Source organism: Elgaria multicarinata, chromosome 5 (assembly GCF_023053635.1).
Source record: "Elgaria multicarinata webbii isolate HBS135686 ecotype San Diego chromosome 5, rElgMul1.1.pri, whole genome shotgun sequence".
NCBI classification, from domain to species: Eukaryota; Metazoa; Chordata; class Lepidosauria; order Squamata; family Anguidae; genus Elgaria; species Elgaria multicarinata.
Genome location: NC_086175.1, coordinates 75,447,459 through 75,461,891, shown reverse-complemented (window position 1 = coordinate 75,461,891; position 14,433 = coordinate 75,447,459). Strand labels below are relative to the sequence as shown.

The following is a 14,433-nucleotide window of genomic DNA, read 5'->3' as shown; positions in this document are numbered from 1 at the left end:
GTATGTGTATGTGACTCTGCCCAGGGCTGCCACGTGGTCCCTGATGCTTTAGCCCTTCAGCTAAAAACACTCCTACCCCTAGTTACCACCTCACCTTAATAGCTTTAATGGCAGCTTTAGTAATTAGAATCATCTTCGCACGAGAAATAGGTGGTTTCATCTCCATAAGCGAGAAGAGCTAAAATGAAAACAAAAGAAATAACAACACTGAAATGGAACAAACCTCATGTTGAACATTCAGTCATAAAGTTGGTGCAAACAGTTGTGTAACTAAGGAACTAGTAAAATAGTTAGTTCAGTTCGTAGTGAAACCATTCTCCAAAATTATTTATTTATTTTATTACATTTATGTGCCGCCCCATAGCTGAAGCTCTCTGGGTGGCTTACAAAAGTTAATCTGCATTTATTCAAATTTACATCCATAAAAAGTGATATTTCTGTACTTTTAATGAAGCTTAAAACCTGCATATCTTAGGGTGCAGCGTCTTACAGCTCCATTTTTAATGCTGACTATATTAATCTGTTTGAATGAAAAGTACAAATATTTTCTTTGGTCCATTATTTTATGGTCTAAATGCCGTGTATTTCATCTTCTTAAAGTGTTAAATGCAGTTTAAGTCAGTGAGCTTTACCCCAACAGCATCAAAAATTCCTGAATTTTCATATTTCTACCCTTAGAGATAGTTAAAACCATTAACTAACAGAAGAGTTAAAGTGTAAAGAAGAAGTGCTGGCTCTGGAAAGCTAGGCTCCTTCCCCTCAGCACCAGCAGTCAATGGGGAGGCAGGTGAAAGACCTATTCATGCCCAGCAATAGCATCACTAATAAGCCAGGAATTGCCATCACCTCCCGAAGGCTCCCTGTCAGCTGCTAAGAATGTTGGAGGTAAGGGTCAGACACCAAAAGTGTGCCATGCAGCTTAGGCTCCCCAATACAGCCTGCAAAATTGATTGATATCATACCCAACAGTGGTACAACTGTAATACAACCAAAATACACACACACTATTTATAATTATGCCACCTGGTCAAACACAGAGCTGGCATCAATTTTCCCATCTTGGAGATGTAACTAGGGACCAGGAGGGCCTTGGATCCACAGGAGCCTTCTCTGATCTGCCTACACCATGACTCCAATCCACCCTTTTTCCTTCTCTGGGCATCAGAGCACCAACATCAGGAAGGTAAGGCTGCAGGTGTTTCTGCAGGGATTGTGAGGGAGGATCTGAGATTGGATTTCAATCTCCTGAGGGCAGACCTCTCATTCCACCCTTAGAGGGTGAGAAGAAAAATCCTATGGTCCCTGGGATGCTCTCCCAGGAACCGTAGGATTGCAGCCTTTGAGAACTTGAAGACCATATGAACACTGATTTCCAAACATACTTCTGTGAATTTCCTATAAGGAGGGAGGCCAGTTAAGATGAAAACAATAACTGAAAATAGCTAGAGCAGGGATTAGGATCCTCCAGCCTATGGAGTTTCCCCATCCAGCTCACGGACTTCTTCAGCAGATCCCACCACTTCTCCCTCCAGCTCTGTGCAGGAAACCTCCAATCTTATCTCTGCTCATTGGTTGGAGATAAGAGCTGGAATTTCCCAAGAAAGACAGTCTTTCTTCAGCACAGCACAAGAAACCCAGCTTTTCTCTCTGATTAGTGACAAAAGATACCAGGGGATTTAAAGGCATTTAAACTTTAAATGCCCTGCTCTCTACCTTTAAAATTTAAAGAGCAAGGTAACCAGACCAATCCTGTAAGGAGGTGTGGAAACCAGAGGCTTGTGTTTTAAGAGTCAGTTTCTGTGGTTTATTCCTGAGTAACATGCATAGAACTGAGCCACAGTTTGTAGGCCTAAAAGATGTTGCACTTGAGCTTACCCTGTGTAAACAATAGCGTTGAACTGTGCATTGCATGCTGGGTGGGAAAATGTCCAAATTGGTACAAAATACTCTTGCCCTGCCCACTTTGCTTTGGCATAATCCAATACACTTGGACCTGCCTTTGTGACTTTAGCCCCACCAACTAATACAATGCAGCTCCCAAGACCCTTCCCAAATTGGAATTCAGCCCTAGCTAGCATACTAAGGCCAGAATCCAACAGTGACTGGCCGCATGCAGCCAGTCCTACCAATTCGGTTAGGCAAGTGGCCTCCACCGCTTGTGCAATGATGATTTGGCAATTCCAGTCATTTCAGGTTGCTCCTCAGAAGTGCTGTTTTCTGAAAGGGGGAAAGTCAGTAGAGCTCACGCAAGGGAGCTCTGCTGACCTGTCCTCTTCCAGAAAATGCAGGTTGCTTACCTGTAACTGTAGTTCTTTGAGTGGTCATCTATGCATTCACACATATGGGCTTTGCGCCTGCGCAGAGACCAAACGGAACCTTCTATAGCTAAATGGAATGTTTTTGGCGGGAACCCCTCCCCCACGCTACCGCGCATGTGCCTGGGGTTCCCGCCCTTACCTCAGTTTACAGGAGTCCGACACTGTGCCCCCATAAACATGAGTATATACAAAATAAAGTAAAGTTATACATATAACTGTGTCATTAAATTTCACACCACCAAGTGGGGATGGTGGGTGGGTTGTGTGAATGCATAGATGACCACTCGAAGAACTACAGTTACAGGTAAGCAACCTGCATTTCTTCATCGGGGTCTCTATGCATCACACATATGGGCGAGTAGCAAGCTGACATACCTTGGAGGTGGTTGGTGCATCATCTCAGGATTTCCGAGAGCACTGTCCTTCCAAAGGAGCAGTCTTGTCTCACGCGTGTGTCCAAACTGTAGTGTCTAACAAACGTGGATGGAGTGGACCACGTTGCAGCCCTACAGACATCTGTCAAAGGAACACCTCTGCTGAAAGCAACAGATGTTGCGACGGCTCTAGTAGAGTGAGCTGTCACAGGCTTCAACAGCTCTAGTTTTGAGAGGGCATAGGCCATCTCAATTGTCTCCACGATCCAGCGCGATAACCGCTGGCACGACACAGGGAGTCCATTAGAAGGCTCTCCATAACAAACAAACAATTGATTTGTTTTCCTAAAATTCTCTGTCCTAGCCTTGTAGAAGGCAAGAGCTCTTCTTACATCAAGTGTATGTAATGAAGACTCAACAGGTGTTGCAGGATTCGGGAAGAAGGCTGGTAGAGTGATGTGTTGGGACAGATGAAAGGTTGACACTACCTTTGGCAGGAAGGCAGGATCTGTGCGCAGCACAACCTTGTCCTTGTGGAAGACAGTGTAAGGAGCATCTATCCTGAGAGCTCTAAGCTCAATTGCACGTCTCGCCGATGTAATGGCTACTAAGAAGACAGTCTTAAATGTCAGGAGTCTAAGGTCTGTTGAGGCCATGGGCTTGAAGGGTTTCTTTGTCAGTGATTGCAATACGACTGACAGGCTCCATGGTGGAACGATACCCTTTACTGTCGGTATCGTATTCTTAAGTCCTTTTAGGAATTTTCTGGATATTGGATGGGTGAAAGGTGAAAAACCATCCATGCCCCGATGATAGGCAGTAATAGCAGCTAAGTGGACTCTGACTGAGGTGAGTTTGAGTCCCTGCTGATAAAGTGTCAATAAGTATCGAAGAATCAGTGATATAGGGCAAGATTCCGATGGTTGATTATTCTCTAAGGCAAACTTTTGGAACCTTTGCCACTTTGCCATGTAAGACTTTCTTGTTGAAGGCTTTAGTGAAGCCAACAATATATGGTCTACAGTTAAATTTTCAATACAAGGGGAGGAGTGGGTGATATTCTCCACGCCGTCATCTTGAGGGTCGACAAATTTGCGTGTCGAACCCTGCCCTGGTGTCGAGACAGCAGCGTCAGTATCGACGGGAGTCTGATATAATTCCCGTTCGACAGTCGAAGGGCGTGGGAGAACCACATCTGTCGAGGCCACCATGGTGTGATGAGGACGCAGTCCGACTTGTCCGTCTGGATCTTGGCTAGTACTTTCGTTAACAGCGGAAACGGTGGGAAGATGTAAAGGAGATTTCCTTTCCAAGTTCTGGTGAAAGCGTCTCCTAGAGAGTTCTCTCCTCTTCCTGCTCTGCTGCAGAACTTGGAACAGGCTGCGTTTTCTTCGGTAGCGAAGACATCGACAGCAGGTTGTCCCCAGCACCGAAATAAGTCTTCTCTTGTCTTGGTGTCGAGCTCCCACTCATGGTCGAGGTGGAAGGATCTGCTGAGGGAGTCTGCAATGGTGTTTTCCTTCCCCGCTACGTGGATCGCAGTCAGGTAAGTCTTTCTCCTTATGCACCAGTTCCAAATTCTGAATGCAGAACGGTTCAGAGGGTGTGATCTTGTTCCACCCTGTCTGTTGATGTAAGCGACTACGGTGGTATTGTCCGTCGTGATCAAGACATTCCAGCCTTCGATAATTTGTGCGAAGGTCTTTAATGCATTTTCCACCGCTAAAAGTTCCAGGTGATTGATGCGTTGTTCCCTCTGGGAAAGAGGCCAACGTGAGCAGTAAGGGAGTTGCAGTGTGCCCCCCATCCGATCAAGGAAGCATCCGTCGTAATCGTTACCGAGGGGGTTTCTTGTTGAAACGAGACCCCCTCCAAAAGATTCTTCATCGATAGCCACCATCTTAGGGATGCTCTTACTTGATACGGGATGGACAGGTAAGTTCGGCGGGCATCGCGTCGAAGATCGAACGTTCTTAAGAACCAGCCCTGCAAGATCCTCATTCTGAGTCTTGCAAATCTGATGACTGCGGTAGTCGCCGCCATTAAACCTAATAGTCTTTGGATCGTCCATGCCGAGACCTTTAGATGGCTCTCGGTAGTGATGACTAGATCCCGAAGGGTGTCTGCTCTGGTAGAAGGCAGGTATGCTCTTCCGTCCCGAGACGATAAGGTTACCCCTATAAAGTCCAGCTTCTGATGTGGAGTCAAGATGGATTTCTCCTCGTTGACCCATAGACCTAACGAGTCCAACAGGTTGAGCGTGGTTAGTATGTCGATCTGGAGTATGTAACTGTTGTCCGCTACCAGAAGCCAATCATCTAAGTACGGGTATACGTAAATTCCTTTTTGTCTTAGGTGGGCGCACACCACCGCCATCACCTTCGTGAAGACCCTCGGCGCCGTGGCCAGCCCGAAAGGAAGTACGGTGAACTGGAACTGGAGCGCGCCGATTGCGAATCTCAGGTAAGCTTGATGCGACTTCCTGATGGAGATGTGGAAGTACACATCCTTCAGATCCACCACAGCGAACCAAACTCCTTTGTGTAGGAGCTGCAGAATAGAAGTAACCGTTGTCATACGGAACTTTTTCGGGGTGATGTATTTGTTTAATTGCCTTAAGTCCATGATCGGTCGAAGACCTCCATCTTTCTTCGGGACCGTGAAGTAGCGGGAGAAAAACCCCTGGTTGAGTTCCTCTGCAGGTACGGGAGAGATGGCTCCCTTCGCTAATAGGGTTTGTACCTCGAGTAACAGAGGAGGGGACGGTGCTGTTACTTTCACTCCCGAAGAAGGAGGGGGGACATCGAGCTCGATGGCATACCCTGAGTTGATGATAGTGAGCACCCAGGAATCTGATGTTATTGACTCCCATTGGTGGTAAAATGGTGCTAGGCGGCATGCAAAGGGTGGTGGATCTGGGACCGAAGAGTCAAACCCGCTGCTTTTTACTGAAGTCGGGCTGACGCTTATCTTGCTGGTAACGGCCTTGGTAAGATTGTTTTCTCTGGAACTGATGTTGCTGCCTCGGCTGTCCCTGATATTGAGGGCGGTGTTGTTGTTGTTGGACAGGTGGTCTCGTCCAACATCTAGGTTTGTATTGTGGAGGAGGGGCAGTAAAGCCCATTTTCTTTGCCGTAGTACGGGCTTTATAAATCGAATCCAACGTGTCATCGGTCTTGGAGTTGAACAAGCCTTCTCCATCGAAGGACATGCTCTCGATCCTAGTTTTAGTCTCTTGAGTCAGATTGGTGGATCTTAACCAGGAGTGCCTCCTTAGAGAAATGGCACCCATCATGCTCTTGGAGTGACAGTCTACTTGGTGCCTCGCGGTTGATAGTTGCTGCTTTGCTATCGCTGAGGCTTCTGCCTGAAAGACCCTGGCCAGTTCTCTCTTGTCCTCTGGGAGGTAGTCACATAGTGACCCTATTTTCTCCCAGAGGAAGAGTTGGTATCGAGCCATGGTCGCTTGATATGTGGAGGCTCTGATACCGAGGGAGGCAGAGGAATCGATCCTTCTGCCTGTGAGGTCCAATTTCCTGCCCTCTTTATCAACTGGGGCAGAGTGGGTTCTTTGTGATTGGCCCTGGGCTGATTCCACCACAATCGAGTTGGGTTTGGGGTGTTGAGATAGAAACCCTGCATCCTTCTCCTGTATGCGGTAGAGGGTTTCCAGCCTCCTTGATGTAGCTTGCGTGGAAGTTGGAGTCTTCCAAGAGAGTTGCGCAGTCTGTTTCAAAGCAGGGGGTAGAGGAATAGCAATTGCTGCATTAGATGTAGTATGAAACACGTCATAAATCGGGTCCTCCTCTGGATTCTCAGGTTGCTGGATATCCAAGCCAAGAGCCTTGGCCATTCTCAACATATGTTCTGAGAACCTGCCCATGTCTTCAGATGGCGAAGAGGGGTCTTGTGTGTGAACCGCATCTTCCGGTGACGGTGCCGATGGTGTGACTGATATGATAGATACTGAATCAGATGGGTAATCGTCTTCAGGCGAAGGCGATCTGAGAGGCTGAAACTGTTGTTGTACTGGCTCAGTCTGTTCCTGATGAGCCTGTACCGTGGCGATAGTTGTCGACATCGGTACTGAAGAAGTGTGGCTACGTCTTCTATGGCTCGGTGTCGGGGAGGTTTGATGAGACGGAGGTGGAGCTATAGGGATTTGGAGAACCCTAGATGTAGGAGGAGGATGGGCGAAATAGGCTTCAGGCGGATACTGGTAATTCCGGCCATGTGGATAATAATGTTGAGGCCGATAGTAATCCCAATCATAATACTTGTGTCCGGAACGGGGTTCAGAGTAATGGGACATCCCGTCCCATTCACGCCTTGGTGGGCGACTGTCCGAGGTCGCCGGTCTCGGTGATGGTTGAGGAACAGCACTGGTTTCCTCAGTTTCTAAGGGCGCTGCTTCCCTTATCGAGGTCGCAGAAACCGAATCTCGGATTTCTCCTTCCGACAAGCTCGGGGGCCGAGCAGATATTGTGGCTGTGGCCTCTAGTGCCGGTAGCAAGCAAGTTCTCGGTACTGACGCAGTTGTAGAAGCTGTCGATACCGCTACGACAGTTGAACGGCTATGAGCTGGTTTCGCTGCCGAAGGGGACTTTCCCTCCTTCTTCCTCTTCTTTTTCCTCTTTTCCGGATCAGAGGAAGATTTTGGCGTCCGAGCCTTTTTTGCAATTTTCTTGCCAATGACCGCCCAGGCATGAGGGGTATCAGTGCCCTACTGTTTGCTCTGGTGTCATTGCACACTTCAGTGCTGCGGTCTCCAACGGTCTTATTTGATGCCATTTTGTCCATTTTCGTCGCGTCCGTTGCCTTGAGGGCTTTTTCCCACAAAACGGCACGCAAAAGGTCTACTCTGTTCTTTCTAGTCTGCTTGGTAAATGCCATGCAGTGATGGTAAGTTTGCACTACGTGAGCCTCGCCAAGACAGAGAACATACAATGAATGACCGTCTGTAGGAGGAAGTTTTGCTCCACACTTAACGCATTTGCGAAAAGGGGCCTTCACTGCCATACAGCTCGGGCGAGGGCGACAACGGGTCGCTGAAGAGAAACAAAAATATTAACTCTTTTTTTTTTAATAGCTAAAGTGAAAAGAGAAAAAGATTGAAGAATCTGAAGAAAAGTTTAGGAAAAACCAGAATTATGAAGGAAAAATTTAAGGAACGCTAGAGGTTCGTTCTATGAGTCTAAGCACAATGGCGGACGACGAAGAACTGAGGTAAGGGCGGGAACCCCAGGGACATGCGCGGTAGCATAGGGGAGGGGTTCCCGCCAAAAACATTCCATTTAGCTATAGAAGGTTCCGTTCGGTCTCTGCGCAGGTGCAAAGCCCATATGTGTGATGCATAGAGACCACGATGAAGAATGAGTGTTTCCACTCATTTAGGGGCTTGCATGCAAAAGCGCTAATTTGCCAATGTACAAGCAGTGAGGGGCACTTGTACAATGGAACTGGCAGGGCTGCCCATGCATGGAACAGAAATGGTGGGCAGGACTGGATACTGCCCATTGATTAGAACAGCTTTTCTGTCTAACATTTCTTTCTCATTCACTGCTGCACACCAGAATCACAATAAGTGCAAAAAGTATACCCTTAAGAACCCCAATTAAAATTTGCCCTCATCTTTTATATCCTATAGAGTACTCAACCAAAGCTTTAATTGATTCATGTACTTAAATGTTTTCAGCTGTACTTTTTAATAATATTTTTAGAGGATAGAACAGTATTTAAGACTGAATGATTAAGCAAAAATACAAATGTAGAAGTTAGCTAACACTGTGGTTTGAAATAGCCACTTTCAATAGAGCTGCTTGTATTATTGTTTATAAAAGCACTTTAATTGCCATACATACAGGAACCTCTCTTCTAAACTCTGTTTAAAATCATTGTTCCTTAAAGCAAACACAAGTGGTTGAGTGTGAACAAGATTGGGGGCCAACCAGGGCTACTGAAAAACAAACAGGAAGGGATCACCACAGTCAAATGAACCCCAAAGTATGCATCAGTACAAACAATCTTCTTTAAAATCCTACTGGGGGGACCCCAATATAGCCCAGTGAAAACTTAGGATGCTCTGTGGCTTCTGGGAGCCATTGAATGCTTGGTGTAAGTTGGAACAGAAAAGCTTCTTATTGGTTATAGCAGCCAGCCCCCAACATAGTACCTTCCAGATGTGTTGGGACTACAACACCCATTATCTCTGGCCAGCATGACCAGTAGCAACATTTACGAAGGATGGGAGCTTTAGTCCAACACATTTAGAGGGCATCAGGATGGGGAAGACTGACTTGTTTCTATGAGGACTGGCTTATTGTATCTTGACTGATGCTCTGAACATGCACACTATTCCTAGGGGCTGAACTTTTTGTTGCAGGTCCTACTTATTTATTTATTACATTTATATACCGCCCCATAGCCGAAGCTCTACTTGTTATGCTTAAACTAAAAAAACTGTATGTTCTTGGCTTGCTGAAATATTTGAACTGCTGTTAAAGAAGCAACACAAGGATACAATTTCTGTCAAAGTATGTAACCTTAAAAACCCTATTATTTTACGATCAAATTATACATTAAGAGGGGCATGCAGCTGATGTAGGGAACAGAGTAACACCTCATGAATGAAGGTGCATAGCATGACATCATCATGCTCAGAGTTTCCCTGCCCCATTCCATGGGAAACCACAACATGCGGAAGGAGGAGAGAACAATGATGTGACGTAATACTGCTCTCCCTCTTAACATCTAAGTTTGGCTCTTATACCTAATTTTATAAGGGACTAATCATGGCTTGAAAAAATTGTACATATTTTTAAGGTAACCATCTTAAACTATGAATTTACACTGGCAAATTCAGCAGCAAGCCAGAACTACGGAGAATCCTGCTTTACTGTGAAGAAGTTACAACTTAATACATTGTTCTTCATGCAAGCAGAAATGGCTAAATTAAACAATAAACCAAAAGGTTAGTAATGCCACTCAAACAGGGACTCCTACCTTGTTGCCTCCACATAAGACAGGCTTATAATGGCCCCACAATAAGCTAGGAATCCTGGTTCAAACAACAACATTAAGCTTTTGATTCCTGGTTAGTTCAGCAGTAGTGAACAGACTGTGTGAACAGGTTGTATGCACCAGGATAGTTTTACGTTAAACCAGGATTCTCTGAAATTCTGTTTAATTACATCTGAATGAAGCTAATGCAAAATTGTAATTTAAGATTGTTACTTTAAAAATGCACATAGTTTTTCCAAGCACATAATTTGTTTTCATACGATGTGAAAAAAGAATCCTAGCCAAAGCTAAACAGACTGACAACAACCCTGCAGTGCCTGTATCAGAGTTTTGTTCCTCCAGTTACCAGGATGCATTGATTTAAATCAGCAAGAAAAAAGGCCAACTTAAATCAATTATTTAAATCAAGTTTCCCACTGATACTACTTCATTCATTTCCTAAACAATGGTGCAAATCTGACTTCTACACCATGTTAATTTACTACTAAATACATTATTAATTATACTGTTTTATTCTTTACAACACAGCCTTGCATCCTTTTGTTGCACTGTTTACATTTTGCATTTTTAAAATCTATATGGGGAGTATCTTTAAAATATTCCCATACAGCAGGGGTGGGAAACCACTTTTGATCTGGGGGTTGGACTGCATCCCATTGGTAGGATGGATGACATCAAGTGCCTCTCTCTCCATGGAGAAGGGGACTCTGCCAGTGTTTCCAGGAATCAGTTCCTGCAACCACCAGCAGAGTCAGGAGCCTCTTTCCTACACCTGAATCAATTTGAACAGGAATATGAGCCATTTAGGTGGTTCTGGAAAGATAAGCAAGGTGCAACAGCAAATCTTTAAGAATTGGAAAACTCCAATCTTTAGATGGGTAGAAGACTTGCGTAGGGGTGGAAGAACTCTCCCTTTTCTCCCACAATATTAGGGGCATATGGAAGAAATATTTCTGTTCCCTCCCCTGCAACCCTAGGAATAGTTAAGAGAGAAATGGACTACTGAGGAAAAGATTACTTTGAGTAAAAGGAGAAGCTTGCTATAGAGGGAATCTCCCTGGTTTGTGGAGATGTGATGAGAGCATGGGGAGACTTGCATCTGGACTGTAGGGAAGGAGATATGATGAGAGAATTGAAGCTCCCCCTGTCAGGTATAGGACTAGTACCTAGTGGTTAGATTGGGAAATGCTTTGAGAATGTCAGATGTTCCCTGCAAGCTTATCTCTGTAAGCAGTTCCCATGAGAGTAGCTGGTTCACTCCTTTGCTTCAGCCTTGAAGTAGCCGGTTCTCTGGGAACTTCAGAGCGCTTTGGAAAAGGCGGGGGACACTCTTCAAAGTGGGTTGTAACATCCTGCCCTCTTGGCACGTGGGCATGGTTTACAGGTCAGAAGACCTGTCAAGTGACTTTGAATAGGCCTTAAAGGCTGGTGCAAAGCTGAAAAAGCTTTGCTAGGTTTCATCTCTCGACGCAATACCTGACCTCCCTCCTGCTTTAGATTCCATCTCCACTTGGGACTTTGAAAGCACTCTGCACATGGATGCTTTGCTATTTGGACTTTGGATATCTAAGAACTGTGCCATGAAAAGCAGTGAGGCTTTTCATAGACTTGGACTTGCATATGCTATGGATTCGGTGTTCGTGCCCAGACTCAGGTGGCAAGGAGTTCCCAGTCCTTAGGAGAAGGATGGGACTCCTGAGCCTGAGGCTTAACCTTTCCTGAAGTCATGGTAACAGGGTCAGCTACCCGGTTCTGGTGGCTCAGAACACTCTTTCCTGGGACTTCTTTTTAGGAGTTTGGCCATGTCCCTTTGAAGAGCCGGTGTCTGGAGAAGCTCAAAGCTGTTATTGGCGTACCCTATTCACCCCCCCTTCCGAGTGTTTGCCGTAAGGATCATTTCAGAAAAAAGAGCCTAAAGCTTCCTAACCATCATTCAGCTTTAAATGTGTTTTGGAGACTCTGTAACCATTAAGCTTGTCTACCGTTTGATTTCCTCAATAAAAGAAATCTCACTGATATGAGTGTCTCATGTCAGCTTGCCAGCATGTGTGAATGCCAGAGGGAACAGGCATGAACACGACAGTATGAAACCTAGCCACAAAAAAATGCTACTGCGACCCAGTAAGCTGGAGTTCCGTCTGAATTCGAAGACGTTGCAATGGCTGTCTCCAAAAACACAGAGACCTGCCTAAATTACTTCATAAGTGTCAGCAAATTCCCATTTGCTTGGATTTACAAAGTTTGCTTTTATGTTCTGCTATTTTGCTGCATGCCTGCCTCCTTCAGAAGATTGCTGTCCACCTGGAAAAAATTCCACCACCACCCCACCCGCCGTCCCCTTCGCCTACGAGGGGCTTTCGTTTTTGCCAGCTAAAGAGACTAATTTGCTATTTTGAATGTGTTTGGACACTCTGCTCTAGACTTTTCACCCTGGGACTGCTGGCCGAAGAATCTTTTGCTTGTGGACATTGCTACTGTTGAATCTTGCTGTTAAAGACGTGCTTTTCTTTGTACCAAGAGATGTTTTGTTTTAAGATACTTTTTTGGGGGGGTTCTGTACCAAACTGTTTGCCCTAAATCTGTCTTTGACGTTTCTAGCCATATGCTGAGTGTTTGTAATGTGCAACTTTTGAAATTGTAGCTTTGATCCAGGGTTTCTCCAATTCCCATTTGGACCCACAGTTAGTTCCCAACCCCCTGACAATGTTTTTGGTATGCTCCCTTGGTAACCACACCCTTTCACCAGCACCTCCAAGCTCTCAAGCTGGTTAAGGGTGGGAAGAAGGGAGTATGTTCTCTGGGTCAGAAGGCGTTTTGGGTGGGGGATAACGACAGGTATAGGTCTTGTATCTAGTGGTAAGATTTATTAGGAAATGCTTTGAGAATATCAGATGTTCCTACAAGCTTATCTCTGTAAGCAGTTATCTCTGTAAACTCCACTTGGGACTTTGAAAGCACTCTGCACATGGATGCTTTGCTATTTGGACTTTTGATATGTGCCATGAAAAGTAGTGAGGCTTTTCATAGACTTGGACTTGCATATGCTGTGGATTCTGTGTTCGTGCCCAGACTCAGGTGGCAAGGAGTTTCCAGTCCTTAGCAAAAGGATGGGACTCCTGGGCCTGAGGCTCAAGCTTTCCTGAAGTCATGGTAACGGGGTCAGCTGAGTAGTGGTAGGCTGAGACTGACAAGTGCGTGACAGATCTCTCTGCCCGGCTCTGGTGGCTCAGAGCAACCTTTCCTGGGACTTTGTTTTAGGAGTTTTGCCATGTCCCTTTGAGGAGCCAGCATATGGGGCGTCTGGAGAAGCTTAAAGCTCTCATTGGCGCACCCTATTCATCCCACCCTCTCCAAGTGTTTGCCTTAAGGATCGTTTCAGAAAAAGAGCCTAAAGCTTCCTAACCATCGTTCAGCTTTAAGTGTGCTTTGGAGATTCTGTAACCATTAAGCTTGTCTACTGTGTGATTTCCTCAATAAAAGAAGTCTCACTGATATGAGTGTCTCATGTCAGCTTGCCAGCACGTGTGAACGCCAGAGGGAACAGGAATGAACACGACACTCTACTTGTTTGTTCAGTCTTGGAGATCTCATCTTAACAAGTCCAAAAGAGGTACCAAACAGAGTGATACTTGAATTTAAGTCATGATTTGTTTATTTTTAAAGGTGCTACCTGCCTCGGAATCCCTGTTCTTTAATCCTTAATTTTGGAGGACAGGCTGAAGTAGTTCAAACTGGAGTGTGTGTTGAGTAGATTTAGTAAGCAAGTATCTAGTAACTCCTTGAGTTTTCAGCTTCTGGCAGGCAGCATGGGCAAAAGATTTACTGAACTTCTAGTGGTGATTCTTTATTTTTAAGAAAAAGGTCTGGATGTTTCATCCTAATTCTAATCCTGTCTACTCAGACAAGAATCCCATTGAAGCGTACCACAGCAGCTTTAGTAGCCAAATTAAAATAAAACAGCTTGTTTATGGAGCTTCTGTAAATGCATTTTTACAGTGTAGGGCAGTCCTCAGTAACAACCAGGTTCAATTGTGTATATCACTGACATCAAAGACACATGGGAAGTCTACTACAATTGAAAAACCTAATGGAGTGTCATGTCACTGCACACAAACACACCATGCCTTATTTGCTGCAAGGTAGCTGCTATTAATGTACTTCCACAACTATGTTATGTACACACAACACAATCCCAGACTTGTAACCAATTTTCTCACTTCCCTTGTTCCTTCTAACTGCCTTAATTCATGTCTTCCGGCACATTTATTAAAACTTTATAGAAAACATTTTTATTTACTCATACAAACCATTTATTATATTTAGTTATTAAAATATTTATAACTCAAATTTTCATTCCATTTAAGGAACACTCTAAGTGCTTATAATATTTCCATTAAAAATGATCAATCACTAAAACAATACAAATTTTCAAAAAGCTACAAATCTGAACAGCACTTTTTTAGTCACCATATTAATGAAGGAAGCAATTTAATTGGACTCCAAAGGTCCTATGAAAAAGTATGGTGTGTATCAGCCACCAGAATGTCACCAGGGAGGAAGCCATACATACAAGCCTTCTGAAGAAAGGAATTTCAGAGCCTGGATGCCACAACAGAGAAGGTCCTGTCCAGTGATGGTGCTATATAAATAAATAATAATAATAATAAAAATAATAACAGTGTACCCACCAACTCTACTTGACACAGAACAGGGCCTGTCCA

At 44.8% G+C, this 14,433-nt stretch overlaps 1 protein-coding gene across 2 annotated transcripts in view; it reads right to left on the bottom strand.

The window, feature by feature from the left end:
• Window positions 1-14,433, bottom strand: part of SCAF4 (SR-related CTD associated factor 4) — a 64,545-nt gene that overhangs the window by 36,482 nt on the left and 13,630 nt on the right. For both annotated transcript variants that reach the window (XM_063126712.1, XM_063126713.1), the window contains exon 2: window positions 95-178. In XM_063126712.1, coding sequence (XP_062982782.1) covers window positions 95-178 — 84 coding nt within the window. The remainder of the gene's footprint in view (window positions 1-94; window positions 179-14,433) is intronic.